The 27281-nt window shown below is 45.5% G+C and overlaps 1 protein-coding gene across 1 annotated transcript in view; it reads right to left on the reverse strand.

Moving 5' to 3' along the window:
• Positions 1-2038: 2038 nt before the first annotated feature.
• The window catches only part of LOC109920489 (ADP-ribose glycohydrolase MACROD1-like), an 891059-nt gene continuing 865816 nt past the window's right edge, over positions 2039-27281 (reverse strand). Inside the window, exons 9-10 of the mRNA XM_048619641.1 lie at positions 24856-24951; positions 2039-3625 (exon numbers count right to left, since the gene is read on the reverse strand). Coding sequence (XP_048475598.1) covers positions 3612-3625; positions 24856-24951 — 110 coding nt within the window. The 3' untranslated portion in view covers positions 2039-3611. The remainder of the gene's footprint in view (positions 3626-24855; positions 24952-27281) is intronic.

The following is a 27281-nucleotide window of genomic DNA, read 5'->3' on the forward strand; positions in this document are numbered from 1 at the left end:
TCGCCAGACCCAACAAACATTGATCCTCTGGCAGTACCTTTCGCTGTTGGTCTGGTTCACCTTCGCTGCTGCCTGACACACCAACATCGGAGACTATCGTCCTGGTCCATATTGTTGTGGTGCCTTCTCACCACTGCTTTGCTGGCAGCGCTGGACCCAGCCAATGAGAAAGTCCTTTCACTGATCCTTCTTTGCCAATTGTTTAGATCTATGATCACTGTCTACTTGACCAAGCTTTTGGTCCCAACTCCTAATCTCTCCTTGTGCGGCTCTTAATGACTTGGTAACCCTCCTGTGTAGCGCCTTGGGGTTATGTGCTGGGTAAATGCCAGGCTGCTGTTATTGTTGCATGTGGCCACAAGTGTGGCTTACCGAGCAAAGAACTGCAGGTTCTGGAGACCTGAAATCAGACCAGAAAGCGCAGGGAAACCCAGCAGGTCTGGCAGCATCAATGTTTCGAGTCTGCTGTGAATTGTGTTGAAGAGTTAACTCAGTTTTGGTCGACCCTCAGATGCTGGTGAGTTTCTATTTTAATCACCTTCAAAAACATCGCTCTGATGTCAAACACCGGCATAAAGAGGAAAAGTATTTCACCTGCCTACATCCCCTGTTATTCTTCTGATTGATGAGCAAAGATAAAAACAAAATTGAGTTCAGAAGGATTTCAATCAAAACAACTGTTTCCTCCTTTGTTGAAAATATTCACAATGGCAGTTAAACAGCTCCATTAGATAAAGTATGGAAGTGAAGATTAAACAGTGTAATCAGACACTGCAGTGTGAAGGCTGTAAACCTTTAACAGTTATTACCACAGCCCAGAAGCTGCTTTGTGCCACTAATTAGCTCCCAACTGAGGCTAAATATACCCTGCAAATTATCTCCAGCCACCTTTTCCACACTGTAATGGTTTGATTGTCTTGCTGTTTGTGAACACCTTAACTGTTAAGTGTTGAGGATCCAGGGTCTGCCTACTGAAGAGCACATTAACATTTTCATATCCCTGGCCATGCATGGTTGGTTACACTGTTCCTTCTGTTCTGGGGATCAAGCTCAAACCCAGTCTTAAACAGTGTGAACAAACTGGCTGTGGCAAGAGTTTGGACAGATTTAACATAGGCATGACTAGTTATGAGTCCATCCTGACAAAATCAAAGCAAAATAATGTGGAAATGTAGGATAATGTCACAAAACCTGAATCGAGGCAATAAAGGGGCAGTTTAAAAGCTTAAACAAACCAAGTGCAACAAAAAAGGGCAATAAGATCATTGGGAATAAATATGAATGGGAAAATCTATAACTTATACCACAGTTATGGCAGGAAGATTTTATTAAGGGTGCAAATTTTATTTGGAAAGAGTGGCTCAGTGGTTAGCACTGCTGCCTCACAGCACCAGGGACCCGGGTTCAATTCCACCCTTGGGTGACTGTCTGTGGAATTTGTACATTCTCTCCGTGTCTGCGTGGGTTTCCTCCGGGTGCTCCGGTTTCCTCCCACAGTCCAAGATGTGCAAGTTAGGATGGGTTGGCCATGCTAAATTGCCCGTAGAGTCCAGGGGTGTGCAGGCTTAGGTGGATTAGCCATGGGGAATGCAGGGTTACAGGGATAAGGTAGGGATGGTGGGTCTGGATCAGATGCTCTTTGGAGGACTTAACGGGCCGACTGGCCTCCTTCCACACTGCAGGGATTCTATGAAATTACTGGACTACAGGGGAAATAAGATTGACTGGATTGCTTGACTGAGAGCCAGCGTGTGTTTAATGGGCTCCTTCTCTGTCACAAATAAAAATGGGAAGGAGATTGGAAGTGAAAAACCGATGGACGTTAGCGTAGAGCCAAGAATCGCAATCTGGAACAGAATAGGAAATGTTTGACAAAACATCTCTCCCAAGGAGTTATTATGAAATCCTGAACCCAGCCTCATGTTGATATTATGGTAAAGTTCATAGTCATCACCACCTTGCCTCAGTTTACACTTCCTGTGTCCATAAGGTATGAGTGAATATCAACAAATCCATTTAAAAAAGAAACATCTCAAAATTAATTTCATGAGAATTATTTTATCACTACAGAATCAACTACAATGATATCAAACTCAAACATCCATCAATGCATAGCCAAAGGTGCATTCAGACTATGAGGATAACCCATCAAAGCACAACTTATTCTTTTTAGACAACAGCAGTGGAAGAATCAGTTATCTGTCTGCTTCAGAGGAGAGAGTTCCACTAAATTATGGTGGGGAGAATGATATTATTAGCACTGTTAAGGTTGCATTTGAAGCTTACCTGCTGGCTTCCATCTCTCTGCCTGCTGTCAACTGCAGTCTGTGCCCACTATTAACTATCAGTTGGCAGTCATTACAATCGGTAACGAGGCTTCAGTCTAGACCAGAGATAGTAGGAATTGCCGATGCTGGAGTCTGAGATAACAAGGTGTAGAGCTGGATGAACACAGGAGGCCAGGCAGCATCAGAGGAGCACAAAAGCTGATGTTTCGGGTCGGGACCCTCCTTCAGAAACGTCAGCTTTCCTGCTCCTCTGATGCTGCCTGGCCTGCTGTGTTCATCCAGCTCTACACCTTGTTATTTCAGTCGAGACCATCCTTTCTCAAGTTCGCATGGCGGGCAAGACAGAGTGACACAGAGAACAATGGACGCAGAGAGAAGAGTTACAGAGAGAATAATTGCTTGGTGAAGAGATAGTGGGCTGGAGCTAGATAAGGAAGAAGACATATGAGGTAAGACTGGATCAACTGGGCTTGTACTTGTTGGAATTTAGAAGAATGGGAGGGGGATATTATAGAAACATATAAAATCTTGATGGGATTGAACAGGCTAAATGCAGGAAGTATGCTCCCAATGTTGGGGAAATCCAGAACTAGGGATCGCAGTCTAAGAATGGGGACCAAGGTGAGGAAGAATTTCTTCACTCAGAGAGTTGTGAGCCTGTGGAATTCTCTCCCACAGGAAGCTGTTGGGGCCAGTTTGTTAGGTATATTCAAGAGGGAGTGTGACGTGGCCCTTGCAGCTAAAGGGATGAAGGGATAATGAGAGAAAGCGGGAATGGGATACTGAGATTGCATGAGCAGCCATGATCATATTGAATGGTGGTGCAGGCTCGAAGGGCCGAATGGCCTACTCCTACACCTATTTTCTATGTTTCTAAGAGGCAAGTGGGTGGAAGTTACCAAGTGGGTAACTGGCAGTGGGAGACAGTAACGTTATCAATGGGATATTACTGGCAAGAATTGAGAGATGGGAAAGACAACAGAGAGTTACATATGGGGAATTAAAGCATTCTCTATCAGAAGACATAAGCAGGAGAAAATCATTAGCAAAACAAAATACAGAGTACAAAGTTAGCATATTTAATGATTTTCTGTGACCATTGTACTGACTTCAGTTGTGGATGTTCTATATAATCCAGAATTTATTGCTTTGTTGCTTATAATTTTCATGCCACATCGAATTTCCAGCTTGTAGATCAAGTCTTGGCAGAAATGAATTAGAATGGGAGCCGTGAGGAATAGATTTCTTGCAGTGTCTTCAGTTCCAGTGTTCCTCTTGTAATAAGGGCTTCATCCTTCAATGATGCTGTTCTTAAGGCAGGCTCTAGGATTTGGCACCTAATCCATCAAAGACACAAGCTAAATGTTAATGAATGTAGCGGGCGTTGACAATTGGGAATGGGCAGAGTAGGTTAATCTAACGGCAACGGCTTCTCTCTTCAATTTTTCAAAGAGATATGAATGTGCTGATGGGGAGGGCGCAACATTTGTCACACTCCAAGCACATCAAATACATCTAGAATGATGCTAAGCTTCGATATTTATTGCGTGGGTAACTGCACACCTTGAGAAGCAGTGAATTTCCTGTAGCACTGGCAGGCTTCCATCCACTTGCCTTACTTGTGGCTCTGTACCAGGGGCACAGGTAATATGCTACACTGGCCACCTACCTGTGAATACAGGCTTAACTGAAGGCCTGCCTGCCTTCTGTTTGCCAGCTGGATCCTGGCTGAAATGAACTGGGTGAACAGCACAAAAATTGTACTGCCTTGCGTTGCGGAGTTGGGGGAGTACTTGTGGATTCAGAGGCAGGAAGTTAGAATTTAGAAGTTTTTAAAATGCTAGGTCGGTGGGGGGGGTGTTGCGGTAAATCATTGCATGATCCCTTTAGAAGATGATGTGCTTTCTCTATGCTTAGAGATTTAAATGGATGTCTGTGAGCAGTAGCTTGAAAGTTTGCAGAGAGCACCCGAATTGAAACATTTGTACCAAAAGGCCTGTATAGTTAGCAGGCCAAGCAGCAGTTTTTACCAAGATAACAAGTTTTTGAATTTAGCCAATCAATTTGAACCAGGCACTTAGAGACCAAAAACCAATTTAATTTAAATCTGATGGTTTTGACAACATAGGACCAATCCTATTGTAAGAAATTTATATGTCATCAAAGGTATAAAAGGAAGGGGGCAGTTGGACAAAACCCCCGAGCTAACTGCCATCTGCCAGAGCTAACAGGCCTCAGCTCTCAAAAGAGAATTGCTGGCTCTCACAGCCTCCTCTGTGTCTTAGAGAAAGTACCATCTAAAGAACAAAGGTACCCAAGGCACAACTTGTTAGTATTTCTGACAGAATAATTGACAGAGAAGGCATTCTTGACAGAAAACTCGATGGAGAAGGTATAGATACATCACCTGGCTGTAATTTTGAGAAACTAAATTTTTTTTTTATTTACATAAGTGGGACTTGTATTTATTGGAACAGCATACCATTAGAATCTTGCTTTATTCGGGAATAGCTAGTCGTTAGAAGGGGTTTACTTGGTTCGTTAATAGTTTAGTTAAATTTTTCACTGTTAGAATTAGATAAATAAATTGTTACTTGTTGATTTTAAAGTGTGTGTCACGGATTTATTTTTATTTAACCACTAGAAGTTCCTGAAAGGCAGGTTACACCACTCTTCATACTCTTTTTACAGATTATAGGGTGAGGTGATCCTCTTTAGGTGTTTTGGTTTTAATTCTCAGAGGGGGATCAATCTCCATTTCCTAACACTTTGAAATTTTACTGGCTCACTCACAGTCAGTCAGGATAGTTGCCTGAGTTGAAGTATAGGATTAGTGGGGAATAAAATTAGGAACTGACTCTTGAGTTAGAACTAACAGATCAATTAAGAACAGGAAAAGGCCATTCGGCCCCTTGAACTTCCTCTGGCATTAAATAAGGTCCTGACATATATACTTAATGGTAAGGTCCTGGAGAGTGTTGCTGAACAAAAAGACCTTGGGGTGCAGGTTCATAGTTCCTTGAAAGTGGAGTCACAGGTAGATAGGATGGTGAAGAAGGCGTTTGGTACACTTGCCTTTATTGGTCAGTGCATTGAGTATAGGAGTAGGGAGGGTCATGTTGCGGCTGTACAGGACATTTGTTAGGCCACTTTTCTTTATTCATTAACGGGATGAAGGTGTCGCTGGCTAGGCAGCATTTAATGCCCACCCCTAATTGCCCAGAAGGCAGTTAAAAGTCAACCACATTGCTGTGGTCTGGAGTCACATGTAGGCCCAGACCAGTATAGGATGGCAATTTCCTTCCCTAAAGGACATTAGTGAACCAGATGGGTTTTTCTGACAATTGGCAATGGATTCACGGTCATCATTAGACTCTTAATTCCAGATTTTTATTGAATTCAAATTCCACCATCTACCGTGGCAGTATTTGAACCTGGGTCCCAGGATATTACCTGGGTCTCTGGATTAACAGTCCAGCATTAATACCACTAGGCCATTACTAAGTTCTGAATTCCAGTCCCATATCCCTTTAAACCCTTCTATTCAAGCATCCATCCAGGTGCCTTTTAAATGTTGTAATTGTACCAGCCTCCAGCACTTCCTCTGGCAGCTCATTCCAAACTCGCACCACCCTCTGCGTGAAAATGTTGCCCCTTAATTCCCTTTTAAATCTCTCACCTATCACCTTAAACCTATGCTGTGTAGTTTTGGACTCCCCTACCCTGGGGAAAAGACCTTGTCTATTCACCTTATCCACGCCTCACATGATTTTATAAACCCGTATAAGGTCACCCCTCAGCCTCTGACACTCCAGGGAAAATAGCCCCAGACCATTCAGCCTCTTCCTATAATTTAAACCCTCTAACCCCACCATGGTGGGATTGATTCCTAACGTTACTGATATGTTCAAGAGTGTCTACGGCAAGGATTTGGACTCCCAGTCAGTAGGTTTACAGAGTGTGTCGGGTGTGTTTCAGTTGTTCTGTTGTAATATGGTTGTCCTTGAACTGTCACAAGGTTACAGGGATGAGGTGGGGTCTGGGCGCGATGCCGTTTGGAAAGTCAGTGTGGATATGATGGGCCAAATGGCCTGCTTCCACACTGTAGGGATTCTAAGTTTTAAAGGGCCTCACATCACTCAAGATTGAAGGCCCCTCCCTCGCAGACTGAAAACTGAGCCCACTAATTCTGAGTCACAGCTGTGAGCTGTGAACTAGGCCCAAACTGAGGGAGCGCTAGGAGAACCCTGTGATGCTGTCTGGTCCAGTCTGTAGGCTGGGTACCTATCCCGGTGCACCCGGAGGGCGGCAATGGAAGGTGCCAGTCCTGCTCATTAATGAGAATCTTAACTCAAACCCAGTGCGTGGCACTGACAGGGGTTCCCAACCCCCTGCATTGTTCCTTGAAATGGAGTGACTAACTAGGGCCATTTCAGGGGGCAGTTGGTCTGGAGTCACATGTAGCCCAGACTGGATAAGGACAGTAGATTTCCTTCCCTAAAGGACAGGGGGGGGTTTCTACAACAATCAGTGGCTCCATCACTGAGAGCAGCTTTCAAGTCCAGATTTATTAACTCGACTACCTTGTCCCCACAGTACTAGCCTGGGCCTCTGGGTGATTAGTCCAGTGACTGTTCCAGCTACTCGCAGCAATGTAACTGATATTGCTCTGCAGTATCTTACAGTCAGTTTCCTGATAAGAAACATCAGGATTGAAGAGACCTGGTTTAGGATCACTTGACTCCAATATGAATGCACTCCACTGTGCATTGGTGAGATTAGCACTACCATCTCTTAGTGTTGATGACATGTCTTGAAAACACTTGCCAATTAATGTATTTACATTGCAAGGCACAGAAGCCTGAAGATCGAACCACTTCGAAGTTCTTGACAGACTCACAAAATCCTTACTAATTTAATGATAATATCCGAGTTTTGACACTGATTGTTAGCAGGCTAATCAATCCCAATCGCAACTCCAAATAAAGCTCTTAGATTATGAATTGGTGCAGAAAATGCAAATCATTTACTTCTCCTGACTGCAGGACTAGTGACCAATACAAACCAAGGGTTGACCGTGGTACCTTCCCTGATGTTTGGGCTCACTGGGTTAAACCCACGGTGCACTGACTGACAATACAAACATCCCACTGTGCAGGATTGCTAAGAATATTTATAAGCAGTTGCAAAGGCAGACCTGTATTTGGATAGCCCCTTATCCCGTCTTTAAATGGGCTTCTTTTGCACTGTTTAAAGTGCAGTCAACATTGTTGTAAAACTGGACCATATAAAGTGCACTTGGTACTAATGCTACTGGAGACAGCAAAATCCTTCTTAAGACGTGGTTTCCGATGCCACGGTAAGGCTGTAGATCAGCTATTAAGGTTTGGTATGGTTGGTGTTTGCATGGATGTGCTCAAAGATCAACAAAGATAGAGAGGGCTTTCTATCACGTCTTTAATAACCTTAGGACCGTGCAAACTGCACTCCAGCCAATGCTGTGCTTCTGAATTGTGGTCACCGTTGCAATGTGAGAAACACAGCAGATCATTCAAACACAGCAAGCCCCCCCACACAGCAGCAGTGGGTTAATGAGCACATGGTTGAAAGTTCATTATTGGCCATAATAAAAAAAGGACACAATGCTGGAGACATTTAGCAGGTTTGGAGAGAGAAACAGAGTTAACCATTTCAGCTCTGTGGCTTTTCAGCGAGTTTCTGATCATAGGCCTGCACGTTAAGTCTGTTCCTGTCTTCACAGATGCTACCAGCAACTGAGGTATTTTGCTTCTGTGTTACATAATGGCCAGGTCACTGGGGAGAAAGCTCTGCTCGTCTTTTACAAGTGGCTCTGGGAGTTTATTTTTCAGCTGTCCCTGAGAGGGCAGCGGGTTTCCTTATTTGAAAGACAGCAGCCATAGAAGCAGGTCATTCTGCCCATCAAGTCCACATCGAACCTCTGAAGAGCCAAACCACCTCCCCTACCCTATACCTGTATTTCCCATGGCTAGCTCACTTAGCCAGCACAACCCTGGAGGAAACCCATGCAGACACGGGGAGAACATGCAAACTCCACGCAGTCACCCGAGGGTGGAATCGAACCTGGGTCCCTAGTGCAGTGAGGCAGCAGTGCTAACCACTGAGCTACTGTGCCACCCTGGAAGGGTGGCTCTCCCTCAGCCTGAATAAAGTGCTCAATGTCTTGAACCCACCACCTTCCAACTCCAAGGTGAGGCAGGGTCACCACTGCTGACCCCTCACATCGAAAACTTCCAGGGAGTTGGAGCTTTGGGGGTGCAAGTCCTGGTTCTGGAGACTGTGTCCTGCAGTGGAAGACTGATGAACCTGACACCCAGGAGCTATCAACTGAATACAACACGACATAAATCTCCAAAGCAAAAATACGGGATCAGCAATTGTTCTCATCAAATGCATAATGCTGAATCGGAATTCCCCCGCAAAATAAAAACACCAGCACCATCTCTAGAACTGACAGCATTGACAGTGTGAGGGAGTGAAATCAAACATTTGTGCAGATACAGTCATTAATCCTGAATATTTTACTGATCTTCTTATTTCAAGTGTGTACACAGTCATTCTGCTCTTTCTCATTACTGAGTTCACTAATTCCTTCCAGGCTACTCCCACCATTCCATACCCCTTCCCCCCTCCCAATGAACATGGCAGCAGGACAGCTATGAACATCATCAGAACCAGACGACTCATTCAAAATAAATTATTTTTGAATCTCAAGCTCCTAATGATTGCTTTCTAAAAAAAAAAATCCCCCTGGGTTCTTGCCTCTTTCTCCCGAAGGTGCTGACGTTGTCAGAGATAACAGTTCCACAGTTCCCAGCTGTCACTGCTTTCAGCCGAGTTGCCAATCCTCAGCCCTCGTCAGTGAGTGTTGCTAAAGATTGGAATAGGCCAGAGGAACAGGAGGAGCCCTCTGAGCTGCTCCTGAGATGCAAGCAGATCCTGGCTTGATCGTCTCCTCACTTTGATTCTGTAACCTGTAAACCCCTTCCTCAACAAAAATCTATCCACTTCAGTTTCGATATTTCCAAATGTGCCCTGGTCTCAATAGCATTTTAGGGAATACTGTCTGACATCATCCTTTGAATAGCTAACTTTAACCTGAAGGGCTCTGCCCCCTTGTTCTGGACTTCTCCAGACCAGGAGCAAATAGTTTCTCTCTATCGATCCTATCAAGTCTTTTAATCATCCTAAACACCTTAATTATACCACCCCAAAATCTTAAACATTCAAGAAAATGTAAGCAACTCTGTGCAACCTGCCCTGGTATTTTTTTAGACCCAGTACCAGACATGAGCGACAAAGAATTAGGGTCACACATCCTAGTTCATGCGCCAGACTCCCCTCTGACCTTCCATGCACCACCGCAGTAAAATCCAGAGATTTCAGAATCCTCTGTTTGATTTGCCACAGAGAGCTCTATTCTACGCATTGGAGAGACTGCTGTCCTTGTTTATGCTGGTAGCGTGTGGATGTAATGGTTTAGACTTATCCACTACTAACTCCGGCAGGTTTCTGCAAACTATGATTTACTTTGGTAACTCATTTCTCAGTAGGTAGATCTCTCATTGGTAGAGATAATTCCATCATTTCTTCATATCGGTTACACGTGACATAGACACCACCATCTCATTACCATATCTGTCCTCGTTTTATTACATCCCCACTCAAATAGTGAGAGATTGCAGAGCTCAGAGGCGCAGAGGGATCTGGGTGTTCTAACACATGAATTCCAAATGGTTCGTCTGCAGATGCAGCGAGTAATTAGTAATTACTAATAGAATGTTATTGTTCACCTTAAAGGGAATAAAATACAAAGCAGATTACATTTCAATTACACCAGGCATTGGTGTGACTGCATTTGGAATACTGTGCACTTTATTGGCCAGCTTATTTAAGGCTTACTAGACTAGTGTATGGAATAAGTGGGTCGTCTTATGAGGAAAGGCTGGACAGACTGGGCCTGTTTCTACTGGAGGTCAGAAGAGTAACAGACAACTTGATTGGCCCTGACGGTGGATGTGGAGAGAATAGTCATAGGGTCATACAGCACAGAAACAGACCCTTCGGTTCAACCAGTCCATGCCGAACATAATCACAAACTAAACTAGCCCCACCTGCCTGCCTATGGCCCATATCCCTGCAAACATTTCTTATTCATGTACTTATCTAAATGTCTTCTAAACGTTGTAACTGTACCCGCATCCACCACTTCCTCTGGCAGTTCATTCCACACACAAACCACACTGTGACTAAAAAAATTGCCCCCATGTCATTTTTTAAAAAATCTTTCTCCTCTCACCTTAAAATATGCCCCCTAGTCTTGAAATCCTCCTCCCCAGGGAAACAACACTTGTCACTCACCTTATCTATATCCCTTGTTTTTTAACAAACCTCTATAAGGTCACCTCTCAACCTCCTACGCTCTAGTGAAAAAAGTCCCAGCCTATCCAGCCTCTCTTTACAACTCAAACCCTCCACTCCATCCTGGTAAATCTCTTCTGAACCCTCTCCAGCTTAATAATATCCTTTAGAATGTTTCCTCTTGTGGTCAAATCTAAAACTAAGGCTCATTATTTAAAAATAAGACAGAGAATTTTTCTTCTCACAGAATTGCGATCCTCTGGAACTTTCCTCCAGAAAGGTGGTAGAAGAAGGGCCCTTCAACTCTTTTTAAGTAGAGGCAGGTTGACTTTTGAAAAACAAGGGGGTGAAAGATTATTGTGGGGGAGGCAGGAATGTGGAGAAATTAGATCAGTCATGAACATACTGAGTGGTGGAAGAGACCCAAGGGGCTGAGGGGCCTATTCCTGCTCCTTATTTGTACACCTCATGTAGCTGTGATTTACGCGAGCAACTCACGAGCACTGCCAAGTCCACTCATTTTAAAAGGTATTCCGTTGGGGAAACACCCTCTTTAAAAGATATTGTGATTGACAGACGTTTTAAAGGCTGAGTACAGCTGCACTGAGTAATCAGCACGCTGACTTCTTTCATTTGTTACATAATTACTACGTTTGAAAGATGATACGACTGAACGCCAATCAATTTCACATGGAATCAAATTTACTTAAATATCATTCCCAGCTGATAAGAATTGAATGTCCATTAACCAGCCTTTAAAACGTGAATGATATTCTTTAAGCTTTGTAATTGACTTGAGGCAGAACAACGCTGTCCGTCTTAGGCAAGTGAGGGCAGGGTCACTCTTTATTAAAAGACATCATCACCAGTTAAGAAAAAGGGGCGCTCTTTAATGGGTAATAGGCAGGACTAAAGTAAAGAAGCAATCCAACTTGGGTTTTGAGCGCCAGAAGACATAAGCCTCGACCAAAGCTAAATACTGCTGGGTGCACAGCCACTGAGGCCAGGTTCGGCAATATAGCGTGAGAAATCTTGTTAGGGCTCAAAGAGAGAAATAATCCATGAAACGCACCAAGATTGACACTTTGTTGATTTGTGGTAGAATTCAGCCCTAAGGAAGCATTCTTCATGTGGGATCCCCCAGATATGAATGAATAAATGTATAATTTTATTGTCACGTTTATTTTACAGTTAAGAATACAAAAAAATACAGTGAAAAGCTTCCATGTGTTGCCACGATCCAGCAGCATTTTTAATAATTTAGGAATAAAGGAAAGAAAGACATAGCTTAGAAAGAGTCCTCAGTCCTGAGCGAGCTCATCATCAACACCAACACTTGTGCTTCTATCCCTCCTTCGCTGACTCACTGCTGTCTGTGCTGGACCAACCAATATTGGAGTTGTGTCTCTCGCCGCTGGGCCCAACTCATCGATGTCACTGTGATGCCCTTCTGCCACCGCTTCACCACTGCCAGCGGTGGACCCAACCAACGACCAAGTCGCTGATCCTCTAGCGCCATCTTTCACCGCTTGGCCCACCTCGCCAACATCGCCAATGCCAATGTAGCAGCTGCCAAATCTGACGCCAGGTCCTATGTGCACCCTGATAAAGTAAGTAAGGACTCACTCAAGATCGCGGTGGGTCCACTCTCCTCCGCGCTGTGCCCACTCTCCTCCACGCTGTGCCCACTCTCCTCTGCGCTGGGCCCACTCTTCTCCATGTTGGGTCCGCTCTCCTCCGCGGTGGGTCCGCTCTCCTCCGCGGTGGGCCCGCTCTCCCCCACGCTGGGTCCACTCTCCATTGTGCTGGGTCCACTGTTCTCCATGTTGGGTCTGCTCTCCTCCGCGCTGGGTCCGCTCTCCTCCACGCTGGACCCGCTCTCCTCCGTGCTGGGCCCGCTCTCCTCCGCGCTGGGTCCGCTCTCCTCCGCGCTGGGCCCACTCTCCTCCACGCTGGGTCCACTCTCCTCTTCGCTGGGTCCACTGTTCTCCATGTTGGGTCTGCTCTCCTCTACGCTGGGCCCACTCTCCTTCGCGCTGGGTCCACTGTTCTCCACGCTGGGTCCACTCTCCTCCGTGCTCGGCCCACTCTCCTCCGCGCTGGGTCCACTGTCCTCCGCGCTGGGTCCGCTCTTCTCCGCGCTGGCTCCGCTCTCCTCCATGCTGGCTCCACTCTCCTCTTCGCTGGGTCCACTGTTCTCCATGTTGGGTCTGCTCTCCTCCACGCTGGGCCCACTCTCCTCTACGCTGGGCTCACTCTCCTCCGCGCTGGGTCCACTGTTCTCCATGCTGGGTCCATTCTCCTCCGTCTGCGCTGGGTCCACTCTCCTCCGTGCTCGGCCCACTCTCCTCCATGCTGGGCCCACTCTCCTCCGCGCTGGGTCCACTGTCTTCTGTGCTGGGTCCACTCTCCTCCCCGCTGGGTCTGCTCTCCTCCGCGCTGGGTCCACTCTCCTCCATGCTCGGCCCACTCTCCTCCACGCTGGGTCCACTGTCCTCTGCGCTGGGCCCATTCTTCTCCGCGCTGGGCCCACTCAAGGTCCCTATGCTGGGCTACCTGTGGTCCACGCTGGACCCACTTGAAGTCTGCAGTGGGCTCCTCGAGCTCCACGCTGGGCTCTCGCCACCACTGATGACATCTGAGCTCAGGACACGAGGTAAGTGAAGGTATAGAGAGAAAAGAAACAAGGTAGTGTATGCTATTCAAACACAGTGGTTCTCAAAGCCAAGGGTGGCATGTCTTCATCTGATGTTCACTCGAGCAACAGGGCGAAGGGTGCTGAGGTCATAGCTGCTCCTGATGCCCATCCAGAGAGGTGCAGAGGTCACATTGAGTGTAACTCTACAAGAGGACAGGACCAATGTCAGATGACAGAACTGAACCCCTGAACCAAGCCAGTACCTTCAAGAACAGTAAGGAAGAAAATTGATAGAAAGGAAGAATAGCGTTCATGACTACTCAATTTATATTCTGTTGTTTGGTAACCTAGAAAAATCCCGTTATTAATGCAGCCAGTCCCTGTGAAATGTAGGTTATTCTTATTAATTAATGCTGAGTTAACAGTGGGAATAGCCATTCTAAAATCTTCCATTCTCTACCTTCTGGCTATGCAATATTTAACAAAGACATATAGCTTAGCTGATAAAGAGGCGACAGGAATAATTTGGTAGTAAATTATTCAGCAGTTTCTTCGATTGTGAGAACTGATGAGGAAAGACAAGAACGGTTTTCCATTGTAACATCCACCATTTATCTGCTGAAGAGCTATTGTGCAGGAGCTGTAAAGCTTTAAGGTTTTCTGGGCGTGAGGCTTTTCCTGTTGGTTTTCCCACTCCCCCCCTTTCAAAAAAAAGCACGATTTGAAAGAACTTGCATTTCAACAGCCTCAGGGCGTCCGAGTACAGTTTCCAGCAATTAAGCACACTTGCAGTGCAGTTACTGATGCAAATAGGAAGCACAGCAGCCAATTTGTGCACAGGAAGCTCCCAAAAACTTAAGAACGTAAGGAATAGGAGCAGCAGTAGGTCATCTGGCCCATCAAGGTTGCTCTGTCAATTGTTTTGCAGATTCAGCTCCACTTACCTGCCTGCTCACCATAACCCTTCATCCCTTTACTGTTCAATAATCTGAACATTAGCCTGGAGATCTGGATCACCCGTCCAATGATATCATCATCATTGTACTGACTCGTCTACAGATAATCACTAATAAGTCCAACAGAGGTATTAAGGAAAACCTCTTCAGCCGGAGAGTGTGAAAACATAGGATTCCCTATTTAAGGGAGTGGCATCAGTAGTTTTAACAGGGAGGTGGGTAATCGCAAAAGGATTGGAAGGATGGATGGGAGAAGGTTCAACGCATAGGAAGTTGGGCCAAATGGCCAGTTTCCGAGCTGTAACTTCAATGTAATCCTTCCTACTCATCCCTCCACCAACACTTGGCGAACTCTGCCCAGCTCGCTGGACAAAGTTGTCCCAACTCCAAAGGGTAAAATAACTCCAGGTAATTCCCCTCAGCTCCACGTCTAATCGTCAGAGGCACAAATCAGTTTACCAATTAGGAATAAACAAAACAGATGCAAACGGATCAAGCTGTCACAGACTGCAATCTGCACGTCCCACTGCACTATTTAAACATCTGTTTTACCCGAGTGACTTGTGAGACAGTGCGAGCGATTGCAAATTAAAGCGCTTGGAGTTAGCTTACAATGCTGCGTCTTCAGTTTGTCAGTGAGTCCAGATTTAAATTTGAAAAATCTCCTTCACAATGACCTTGCTCCTTCCTACTTAGGCAGCCTTAGCTAAACCTCTGCCTTTCATTCCCCGCCACCCTCATCCTCCTATTTGGCCCGCAGCTTTCTTTCCCCAGACTTCAGAACCGTCCCCAAACTCTGTCATCTTCTTCTGAAATCTCCCAGCACTTTCAAAATCTACTTGTGACAAAATCTACCATCAATCACACCTCGTAAACAGATTCCCACTCCACTCCCCCCTATAATGGGTCAATGTTGCTGTTCAAAGTGTTATTGTTGTACACAGAATGCATGAGGCCAACACCGCTTTGTGTTACTCCAAAGTCTCTGATTTTCAGAGGTGAGATCATGCAATTTAGATACCTCGAGTTGATTTCCTTGCTTCCTGAAGATGCGGCCAGTTGAGGTGGGGCGGGGGGATCCAAACGCAGGCATTTTCTAGTGCTTTGGCATAGAAATCAAGAAACTAGGAACAGCAGTAGGCCATTCGGCCCTCTGAGTCTGTTCTTCATCCTTCAGGTGTGTCTCAGTGCCAGCAAACGTGGAGGTCTGAACCTGCTCCAACTCCCGTACTTCTCAATAAGTTTCAGTGGGTAGGCGTCAACAGCAGGCATGTTTGTTTCTCAACAGCACTTGGACTGCCTGCCCCCAAAGCAGTCTAATTCCAAGAGCTCTGGTCCAAAGACACTGAGGCGAAATGTTTCACTCTGCCTCCTGGCTTGGCTGAGACGTGCCCAGCTGATCACAGAGTATTCAGTACCACACTGTGGAGTTCATATCCCCAACAAAGCACCGAAGGGCTTCACTGTGACCTTTAGCACTGCCTTACTCTCCACCCATCTGGCCAAGAGAGGACCAGGAGATGGCCATTCAGCCCTTTAAGCCAGTTCTGCCATTCCTCAGTCAGTCAATATTTAAATTTTAAATAGCTCCTACACAAGGAGTGGCTCGGTGAGGGGGCTTTGTTAGCCCAAATCCATTGCCCCGTGACTCAGTTGAGGCAAATGTTTGCGTGTTCAGATCTTGTAATGACCCCAGCTGATGGTAATACTGAACCAGTTAGATTCCAGAGTGAACACAGAACAGAGAACAGTAGAACATAGAACAGTAGAACATAGGAACAGGCCCTTGGCCCGCTATGTCTGCGCCCACCATCATGCCATTTTAAACTAATCCCACCTGCCAGCACGTGATCTGTATCCCTCTACTCCCTGCCTGTCCACGTGTCTGCCTGAATGCCTCTTAAATGGTGGGTAATATATCTGCTTTTACCATCTCCCCTGGCGGTGAGTTCCGGGCACCAACCACCCTCTGTGTAAAAAATGTGCTTCCCACATCTCGTTTAAACTTTCTCCCTCTCACCTTAAACCTATGCCCCCTCGTATTTGACATTTCTGCCCTGGGAAACAGACTATCCATGCCTCTTATATACACTTCTGCCAGTTCTCCATGTCAGCTTCCGAAGCTCTAGTGGAAACCATCCAAGTTTGTCTGACCTCTCCTTATAGCTAATACACTCCAATCCAGGCAGCTTCTTGGTCAACCTCTTTTGCATCCTCTCCAAGGCTTCTACATCCTTTCTACAGAGTGGTGAACAGAACAGCACACAATACTCCAAATGTTGAGGGACTGAAGTCTTATACAGCTGCAATATGACTTGACAACTTTTATACTCAATGCCCCGGCCAATGAAGGCAAGCGTGCCATACGCCTTCTCTACCATCTTATCCACTGGTGTTGCCGCTTTCAGGGAGCTATGGATTTGCATCCCAAGGTCTCTCTGTATACCAATGTTCTTTAGGGTCTTACTATTTATTGCATACTTTCCCCTTAAATTTGACCTTGCAAAGCATTTCGCCTCACACAAGTCCAAATTAAGCCCTAGCTGCCATTTCTTCTTCCAACTTTCCAACTGATCTATATCCTGCTGTATCCTTCGATAACCTTCCTCCGCTAATGTTTGTGTCACCTGCAAACTTACCAATCAGACCGCCCACATTTTCATCCAAATCATTCGTACTTATTAGAAACAACAGAGGTCCTAGTCCTGATCTTTGCAGACCACACCACTGGTCACAGACTTCCAGTCAGAAAAACACCCCTCCACAACTACCCTCCATCTTCTATAACCAAGCCAATGTTGCATCCAACTTGTCAACTCACAGTGGCTACCATCTTATCCACTGGTGTTGCCACTTTCAGGGAGCTATGGATTTGCATCCCAAGGTCTCTCTGTATACCAATGTTCTTTAAGGTCTTACTATTTATTGCATACTTTCCTTTTAAATTTGACCTTGCAAAGCATTTTGCCTCACACAAGTCCAAATTAAACCCTATCTGCCATTTCTTCATCCAACTTCCCTGAAAGTGGCAACACCAGTGGATAAGATGTGGCTTAATCATTTGATGTCTTTATTTATTTGCTTGATTTATTGTCAGAGAATGCAGCAGAATGTGTTGAAAGGTGTTGCCACTCTCTGCCGCCATCTTAAAACACAGAACAATAAATCAAAACATAGAAGATAAAGGCAGAAAGATGAAGAAACAAAGGAAGTGTCCAATTTTACAGTCATTCTTGTTAAGTGCTCTGTCATGGGCCATGGGTCTGGCACAAGTCACCTTCGCTATGCCCCCGCTGGTGGAACCAATGTTGTCACTCTTTTGTGCCATCTCACCTCCACCGATGCCCTCGCCACTGTGAGTCCTCGTTGGACCTCGCCAATGCAGATGCCACCGATGCTACTGGGTACCACACAGGCCCCAAACCCGACTCTGCCGCCGCCAGGCGTCCACTTTGGGCCCACCTCGCCAATGCAGCTGCTGCTGATGCTGCCGGGTCTCGTACCAGGCCCAAACACACCTCCACCACCGACTGCACGAATCCGCGCCGGATGTAGATGCCATCGGGAACCTCGCCTCTGCAGCAGCAGCCGTGAGTCAGCGCTAGGAACACTTCGGCAATGCGACAGCTGTCGGGAACCCAAACCCACCTCCAACGCTGCTACCACGAGCCTGCACTGCCAAGCTCACTGGCTACCACCGATGCCACTGCTGCAACTGGGCTCTTCACCAACAGGTAAGTGAAAATAAATTGAAAGAGAGAGGAAAAAAAGAGGAGAGGGTAAGTAAAAAAGAAAGGAAACAAAAAGCAGATGCAGCGGACGAGCCTACCATGAGGGACCTTGTCAAATGCTTTAGTAAAGTCCATGTAGACAACTTCAACTGCCCGACCCTCATTGATCATCTTCATCAATTCCTCAAAAAAACTCAATCGAGTTTGTAAGCTGCATAAAACCATGCTGACTATCCCTAGTAAGTCCGATCTTTTCCAAATGCAAGAAAATCCTGTCCCTAAGAATCTTCTCCAGTAATTCCCCTACCACTGATGTAAAGCTGGCCAGCCTATAATTTCCTGGATTATCCCTTAAATAAAGGAACAACGTTGGTTATTCTCTCATCTTCTGGGACATCTGGCTAAAGAGCATACAAAGACCCCAGTGATCTCCTCCCTTGCCTCCCTCAGAATCCTGGGATACAACCCATCAGGCCCTGGGGACTTAGCTACCTTAATATTTTTCAAGATACCCAACATCTCCTACCTCTTAATATCGAAATGTCCTAGGATATCACCATACCCCTCCCTAAGCTTATCATCATCTAGATCCTTCTCCTTGCTGAATACCAATGCAAAGTACTCATTAAGGATCTCACCCACTTCTTCGGTTCCACACATAATTCCCCCATTTGTCCTTGATTGGACCTACCATTGCCCTAACTACCTTCTTGTTCCTGATAAATGATTGCAATGTGTGGCTACCACATTGTAGTCCCATGTACTAATCAAGGCTCTAAGCTTATTTGCCTTACCTGTTATTCTCCATGCATTAAAATAAATACACTTTAGACCTGCTGTGTTCATTAACCTGGCCCTGCCTGTTCTTCCAATTAGACTAACCTGATTCAACACCTACCCTCTTCTCAATCACTCCACATGCTGACCTCCTGCTCTGGGTCCTGCCATCCTGCCACAATAGTTTAAACCCTCCCAAGTGGCAGCAGTTATAGGATATTGGTGCCTCTCCAGTTTAGGTGCAACCATCTTTCTTATACAGGTCCCCCTCCTGTCCTGGAGGAGATCTCAATGACCTGGATATCTGAAGCCATCCCTCGTACACCTCAGCATTAGCCATTTATTTAATGTATTATCTTCCTAGCATCTGGCACAGGGAATAATCCTGAGATTACAATCCTATAGAACCTGTAAGCAACAGGGGAAATAAACCGGCTTACTTCAGGCTCTAGTTATCTTCTACTACAGACTGACACTCCTCCTTCCCTTCTGGAAGTCTGAAGGCTTATGGCTACATTGTTCACACCCACAAGCTGCTCAGCTAGCCAGAAGCCAATCGCACAGTTAGGCTTCTGTCATCAATGACTGGTCACCATTCCACAGGCCAATCAGCTACTTGTTGCTGGCTGAATCTCATTTTGTACCTATCCCTTGGTACCGTCCCATCTGCCACCTAAACCCCCTATCCCAAAGAGGCTGAACAAAGCAGGAGTGTTAACACCACTTCCAATGAGGTTTGATAGCTTGCATTTACAAAGCACAACAATTCCTTCCACAATCCTTGGTTTTAAAACAGTCCTTTTGCCATTTCAGTCCACAGTTGAAAATACAGAAATACACAGAAATAGTAAGATACAGTCTTTACACTGTCAACAGCACTCTACTGCTTCAGATCTATTCTCTCTGACTGAAACCTGCACGCTGTCTTACTGGTTTTGAATACTTCTCTCTTTCTGGGCTCCTTCTGCTGAATAATGACAATTTTTGGTTTTATCTACTCATTTTTTTTTAATGCACTGAACTGTTCACCTCATTGACTTCATTAAAATGAATTTGAACTAACATATTTTCAGACACCCAAAACCAAAAATGTAACTGAAACTACTGGCTGAAATTTCCTGTTTTTGACAAAGTGAGAATCCTTTTCTCATGCAATCTTCTGCATTTGATTAATTATGCAATGGGTCCCTTCCGCCTGGCACTGTACAGCAGGAGAGGGACCAGCACTCACCACTGCCAGGAGTTTGCAATGATCATATCGCTGGCATCAGGTTTAAAATTCAGCTCCATTGCACGAGAATAACTGGTTGGCATGGAAGAGTTGCACCGAAGTGTCTGTTTCCATTCTGTACATCTCTATGACTCCACACATCAGATACTGCAAGTCAGGAACTGACCTTCACACTGTGGTGTTCCAGTGTTCTCCCTTACAAAACAGGGTCCTGGAATAGGCTGGCGAATAGTGAAGGAAAGAAAATCATTGCATCTTCCTGCTGAGTGGCAAAGGATCAGTGTCCGCAGCACCCAGACTGATATACCTGCTGTTTGGAGGGTTCACACACACTGATCACAGTGAGAAAGCACTGAAACCCAGTTCTGAAAGCCGCTGATCCGCACAGTACCTAGACAGGTCTGTGCAAGTGGCAGGAAAAACATAGAGGGAAGGTAGCTTGCAGTCTTTGCCTGAACCTGACCTTCGGGACTGACCACGGGCCAATTCCCCTGACTGGAATTGAGGCCTTTGACTGAAAGAGGGTCACAGACTCGAAAGGTTGACTCTGCTTTCTCTCTGCTGATGCTGCCAGACCTGCTGAGCTTTGCCAGCAATTGCTGTGTCTGTTTCCGATCCTCAGCATTCTTAAGTTTTATTTTAAGAATTCTCTGACTGATTGTGGCAGCACTCCTGACTGATTACCGACCTCTCTAAGCCCACAAAGGACTGGGCTTGTTGCGCTTTCGGATATGGCTGTTTGGTTGAAATACATATGCAGCGTGTTTGCCACATTGGCTGATCGCACATGCTGCAGGTTTGACACTGTTCCACAACATGTCCAGCCCCTTAACTGTCAGGGTTCTAAACGTAGCCATTCCCAATGTATATAAAAACAATACAAGCCTCAGAGGGTGGCAGTCTCCAACTAGCAAAAAGTGAGCAAATGCTAAGAAAGGAAGCCAAGTGCCACAAGATATGTTCTGTGTAGATGATCGAGATACATGTGTGTGTTCCTGTGGCCAAAACGACCAGGGCGTAGCAGTTAAAAAGGTCAAGAAGACATTTAGCACGCTTGCCTTCTCAGACCTTTTAGTATAAGGGTTAGGACGTTATGTTGAGGTTGTACAGGACATTGGTGAGGCCTCTTCTGGTCTCCCTGTTATAGGAAGGAAATTATTAAGATGGAGAGAGTTCAGAAGAGATTCATCAGGATGTTGAATAAAAACCGAAAGAACTGCGGATGCTGTAAATCAGGAACAAAAACAGAAGTTGCTGGTAAAGCTCAGCAGGTCTGGCAGAATCTGGGAAGAGAAAATCAGAGTTTAACATTTTGGATCCGGTGACGCTTCCTCAGAACCCGGACCGAAACATTAACCCTGACTTTATTTCTTCACAGATGCTGCCAGACCTGCTGAGCTTCTCCAGCAGCTTCCGTTTTTGTTTTTTTTCCCAGGATGTTGCCGGGAATGGAGGGTTCGAGTTATAAGGACAGGCTGGATAGGCTGGAATTTTTCTCGATGGAGCATAAGAAGTTGACAGCTGACCTTACAGAGGTCAATAAAATAATGAGGGGAATAGATAAGGTGAATGGCAGATGTCTTTTCCCTAAGGTGGGGAATTTCAAGGCTGAGGGGCATATTTTCAGACATGAGGGGCAATTTTTTGTTTACACAGAGAGTGGTTCATGTGTGGAACGAACTTCCAGAGGAAGTGGTGGATGCGGAAGCAGTTACAATATTTAAAAGACATTTAGATAAGTACATGAATAGGAAAGGTTTGGAGGGATATGGGCCAGGAGCAGGCAGGTGGGACAAGTTTAGTTTGGGATTATGGTCGGGATGGATTGGTGGTGTATGACTCTATGACTCTTGATGTATGCAAGTTCAAAGTGTCCCTAAGTTCCAAAGTGAAGTCCTAAAGGGCTCAAACCATTACCCAACGTACAGCTGATCTTCCCCTGCGACTGCACTGTTTTAAAATACAGATTGCCTGTCCTCACATGCAGGAATTTCTTACGTGCGCTGTTTGATAACACGACAGCCAGTGTATGCAAATCAAAATCACACAACAGGAAATGAGTGAGCAGTCTGTATGCTTTCGGTGCTGACTCAGTCTTATTACACCACACGCTGCATGAATACATTCTCTGCAGGATCTTAAAGGTGTGGCAATCCCCACCTCCTTCCTATTTATTGCAGTTTGAAGGTTTATAAAACCTGTGCCTCATCTGATCATAACTGATGTACCTGTCATCCCCCCTATAATCTTTCTACTCCTGTCCTCTACCTGGCTCTCTCAGTTGCTGTGATTTGGTTGTGGGGTTTTTGTCATAGAATCCCTATAGTGTGGAAGCAGGCCATTCGGCCCATCGAGTCCACACTGGCCCTCCGAAGAGTGCCCTTGTCTGAAAACAAATTTCCACCTTTCCCGAGAAACTGCAGCTCCCCACTCAGGACCCGTACCCACACGCACCGTGACTGCAAATTCCTCTTTTAGGGTTCAACACAGGGAAATAAAAGTGGGTCTTTCCCCTTTCACGAGAAGCATCAGCTGAAAGGGAAAGGAAACGTGAATGTGATACAGAAGCAGGCTCAGCAGCAAAACAAATTTAAAAAGAAAACTGCCCGGGTTAAAATGAATAAAATTGACCACTGCAGACGTAATTGCGTGAATGCTTAACAAGTTTCTATCCAATTCTCTGCTATTTTAACAGAGGTCTTAACCCACTTAATCAGGCGTCCTTCAGTTAGCCAGCAAGCCATCATGCAATTAGCTTCAGAGCGATCACCTTCTGCAACTGCAGACTCAATACAGTGAAACACTATCATCTCAACAATGTTACCCAAACAGGCTCGACGGCCGAACTGCCTACCCCTGTTCCTAGCCCATATGTTGCCACATTGGTATCTGCTCCAGATCATATCGCCTTGAATATTGGGCAAAGTCAGCATTTAGTTCAACTGTGATGCTTTTCATAGTTGAAAGGCACACCTGAGACCAGCTTAACTTAGACTAACAGTTCAACAATGAGCACCACAGATGAAAGGTGCTGTTGCTGTGAGGTTGGCCTGGGTACCTTCAGGAGAGGAATTGTTTTTTGGATGTTTCTTGTGAACTTTGACACAGTCTTTGTACGTGCTCCGTGCCAAAGCTTTCAGTTCTCTGCTGGATTTGACCCCAGAATCGGTTAGCGCTGATATGACAGAAGGGTTACAGGAGGAGGCCATTCCACCTGTATTGTCTCCTCTGTGGAGGAGCAATCTATCTTCATGTTATATCATAGAATCCCTACAGTGTGGATGCAGGCCATTCAGCCCATCAACTCCACATCAACCCTCTGAAGAGTATCCTATCCAGACCCATCGCCATCCCCCTACCCTATCCTATCCTATCCCATAGCTAATCTATCTAGTCTGTATATCCTTGGACACTATGGGGCTATATAGCATGGCCAATCCATCCCAACCTACACATCTTTGGATGCTGGAGCACCCGGAGGAAACCCATACAGATGCAGGGAAGAACATGCAAACTCCACACAGACAGCTGCCTGAGGCTGGAATCGAACCTGGGTCCCTGGCACTGTGAGGCAGTAGTGCTAACCACTGAGCCACCCTGGCCTTCTCTCTTTCTCTCAAGCCCCACATGTTCTCCCAAAAAAGATAATAAACCTTCTAACAAGAACATGTCAGAGAGACATTGGAGGAAATTTGGCACAATTTGACTAGGCGGTGACCACCTGCAAGCCATTTGGGACTGAGATGAGGAGGAATTTTAGCAGTTGGAGGGTGGGGAATATTTGGGATTCTCTATCCCAGAGGCTCAGTCATTGAGTACATTCAAAACGGAGATCAATAGGTTCCTAGGTATTAATGAGTATGGCTCTATATGGGGACAGTGCAGGGAAATGGTGTTGCAGAAGAAGATTGAGCCATTGAGCTCAGTGAATGGTGAAGCATGCTTGAAGGACTAAATGTCCTCCTCATGCTCTCGTTTCTTACACAGAGCTTCAATTTCCAAACTTGCAATTCAAGATAGTGGGGAATTTGCAATTGTCATCTATGTGTTATTATTGATTATCGCTAGACACTCAAATCCAATGAGGATTAATAAGTGCTTTTCAATCTTAGAAACACATGGTTACATACAGTACAGAGGAAGGTCATTCGGCCCAGAGTCTATGTCCTGCCCTTTTGCATACCCCTGCAAATTGTTTCCTTTGGGTTCTCAGTCAACACTTTGTTACAACTGAATCTGCCCCGTCCGCGCTCCCTAGCAAAGTGTTGCAGACTCAGACCACTTGCAGGCGCTGCCCTCACTTTCCTCATGTCATCTCTCGCCGTTCGCTTTCAACAAATCGGTGGCAGGACCGCACAAAGGAGCTCAAAGATAGGGGGTGGGTTTGAGAAAGTCACAGGGGGCTGAAGTCAGGAAGGGAGTCTCTGTCTCCGGAGGAAGGCGGTGTGCAGTCACCTGGAGCTAGAGCAGGCGGGGCTGGCTGCTATTGTGCCTGTGGTTCCTCCTGAACGCTCCAGCTGGCGCCTCAAGAGAAGGCAGAGAGGGAAGCGACGCTGACCACTCCCGCTCCTCCCCATCACACATTCCCCCCGCTTGTTCTTGAACTCTGCCATCTCCGCAGTGTGAGCAGATGGCACCCATCGTCCGTGCCCACTGCCCAGGAGAAACTGCAGCTCAAACAGGGAATTCAAAGTGGAAGAGTTCCCTTAGCTTCATTTATCTTTCCCAGGTGGGAGGTGGGAGGTGGGAGGTGGGTGGGGGGGGTGGTGGGGATGGGGGTGGGGGATTTATTTAACAATAAGTCACTCTTTGGCAATAAAGTGCAGACACAAACCTTGTTTGTCTCCGTGTTTCGACATTTTCATAGTCTGGTTTTCATCTTTATCAGCTGTGTTGGACATCCCCCTTGGAGACTCTGGAGGAACAACATCTGAAGAGAAATGAAAAATCATAAAGCAAAATGATTGCTGACAGGAAGGGACTGCTGTTTCTCTGTTCATTTTTCTTTCATCTGTCAATCCTCCCCACATCCAGTGTTGTTTCATTGGGAGGTTGTGACAATCGGACAGTGTCTCCAGTGTCCCTTGGGAAGGGTCAGTTGGTCAATGCAACATGACTTATTGCATGACCACAAAAAGGCATGATTCCAGGGTTAATTGTCCACTCTGGACTGGTCAGTCATTGTTAGGGTAATAGCGGAACAGAAACAATATTCAACCTCAGCGCATTCAATGCAGGAGCATCAGTCAAACTCTTGTTCCTGTTCATAACGGAAATGTGTAGCTATATCGGAAGAGGCTGTCTACTGAGACACTGCTCTGTTCTGAATAGCCTTCCATCAATTATCATGTAGAAACAACTTTGAACTGTCCCAAGTAGCAGGTACATTAAACAGTATTCCATCACCAGAGAGAGCCTTCAGAATGAGCCATAGAGCTGTAGAGCACAGAAACAGACCCTTCGGTCCAACTCAGCCATGCCGACCAGGTATCCTAAAGTAATCGAGTCCCATTTGCCAGCATTTGGCCCATATCCCTCTAAACCCTTCCCAATTCACATGCCCATCCAGATGCCTCTTAAATGTTGTAATTGTACCAGCCTACAGCACTTCCTCTGGCAGCTCGTTCCATACATGCACCACCCTCTGTGTGAAAAAGTTGCCCCTTCGGTCCTTTTTAAATCTTTCCCCTCTCACCTTAAACCTATGCCCTCTAGTTTTGGAGTCCCCTACCCTGGGGAAAAGACCTTGGCTATTCACTCTAGTCATGTCCCTCATGATTTTCTAAACCCCTATAAGGCCACCCTTCAGCCTCCGACACTCCAGAGAAAAATAGCCCCAGCCTGTTCAGCCTCTCCCTGTAGTTCAAACCCTCCAACTCTGGAAACATCCTTGTAAATCTTTTTTGAACACTTTCAAGTTTCACAACATCTTTCCTATAGCAGGGAGACCAGAATTGAATGCAGTTTTCCAAAAGTGGCCCTAACCAATGGCCTGTACAGACGTAACACAACCCTCCCAACTCCTATACTCAATGCACTGACCAATAAAGGCAAGCGTACCAAACACCTTCTTCACCGCCCTGTCTATCTGCGACTCCACTTTCAAGGAACTATGAAACTGCACCTCAAGGTCTCTTTGTTCAGCAACACTCCCCAGGACCTTACCATTAAGTGTCTAAGTCCTGCCCTGATTTACCTTTCCAAAATGCAGCACCTCACATTTACCAAAATTAAACTCCATCTACCACTTCTCAGCCCATTGGCCCATCTGATCACGATCCTGTTGTACTCTGAGGTAAAGATGGGGACAGGGTAAAAACTGTACCAAATGGCCTTTTTTTTGCTCTAATGACTCTATGACACATTACTCCATCCAGAACCCCATCCTTTCACAAAGGCACTTTCTTCCCAATCCTAGAGATAACAAGGTGTAGAGCTGGATGAACACAGCAGGCCAAGCAGCATCAGAGGAGCAGGAAAGCTGACGTTTCGGGCCTAGACCCTTCTTCAGAAATTGTTTTACGGTTGTTTTTGTCAAAACACAAAATGAACGCAGGTGCAAACATGGGTCATAAAGGCAAATTTGATAATTCAAGGACTGTGTTAATTGGGATTAGATGTTTAAATGATCCTACATTATGAACGGACATTATCAATTTTAATTAAACATTGCTTCCTCCAATGAACATAAAAAGGCCATAACTAGTAAACAAAAAGAGTGAATTCAATGTAAAAATAAATAATGATTGGTGGTGCAATTAAAAATTAATGAATGGCTCGCAATGCATATAACTTGGTTATGGTGTTAAAAAGTTGAAAAACTTATAGAGAGCCGTGAAATTCACGATAGATTGGACGCAGACGATTGTGGCACATTGAAAACAAAGACACTAACACTGAATAAATTTTTTAAATCCATTATCTAAAGGAGAGGTCTAGAAATTTTGCCTAATAATATTTCTCTTAAAAAAGCCAAAAACATTGAAATGCAAAAATGGAATTACTTATTATTTTTTGCAGGAAATTGTAGCAAACTTAAATAGGGAATGTGCTGCTGTGTAATCAGGCATTAGCAGTGGTTTCCATCCATTGGAATTTAGAAAAACGAGAATTGATCTAATTGAAACATGAGAGGACTTTACGGACCACTCTTTCCGTGGTGAAAGGTTTCACTTTTTGGGAGACATTAGAACAAAGGAACACAATTTAAAATAATAGGCGAGACAACAAGGTGCAGGGCTGGATGAACACAGCAGGCCA

This window comes from Rhincodon typus, chromosome 43 (genome assembly GCF_021869965.1).
Source record: "Rhincodon typus isolate 14 chromosome 43, sRhiTyp1.1, whole genome shotgun sequence".
Lineage (NCBI taxonomy): Eukaryota > Metazoa > Chordata > Chondrichthyes > Orectolobiformes > Rhincodontidae > Rhincodon > Rhincodon typus.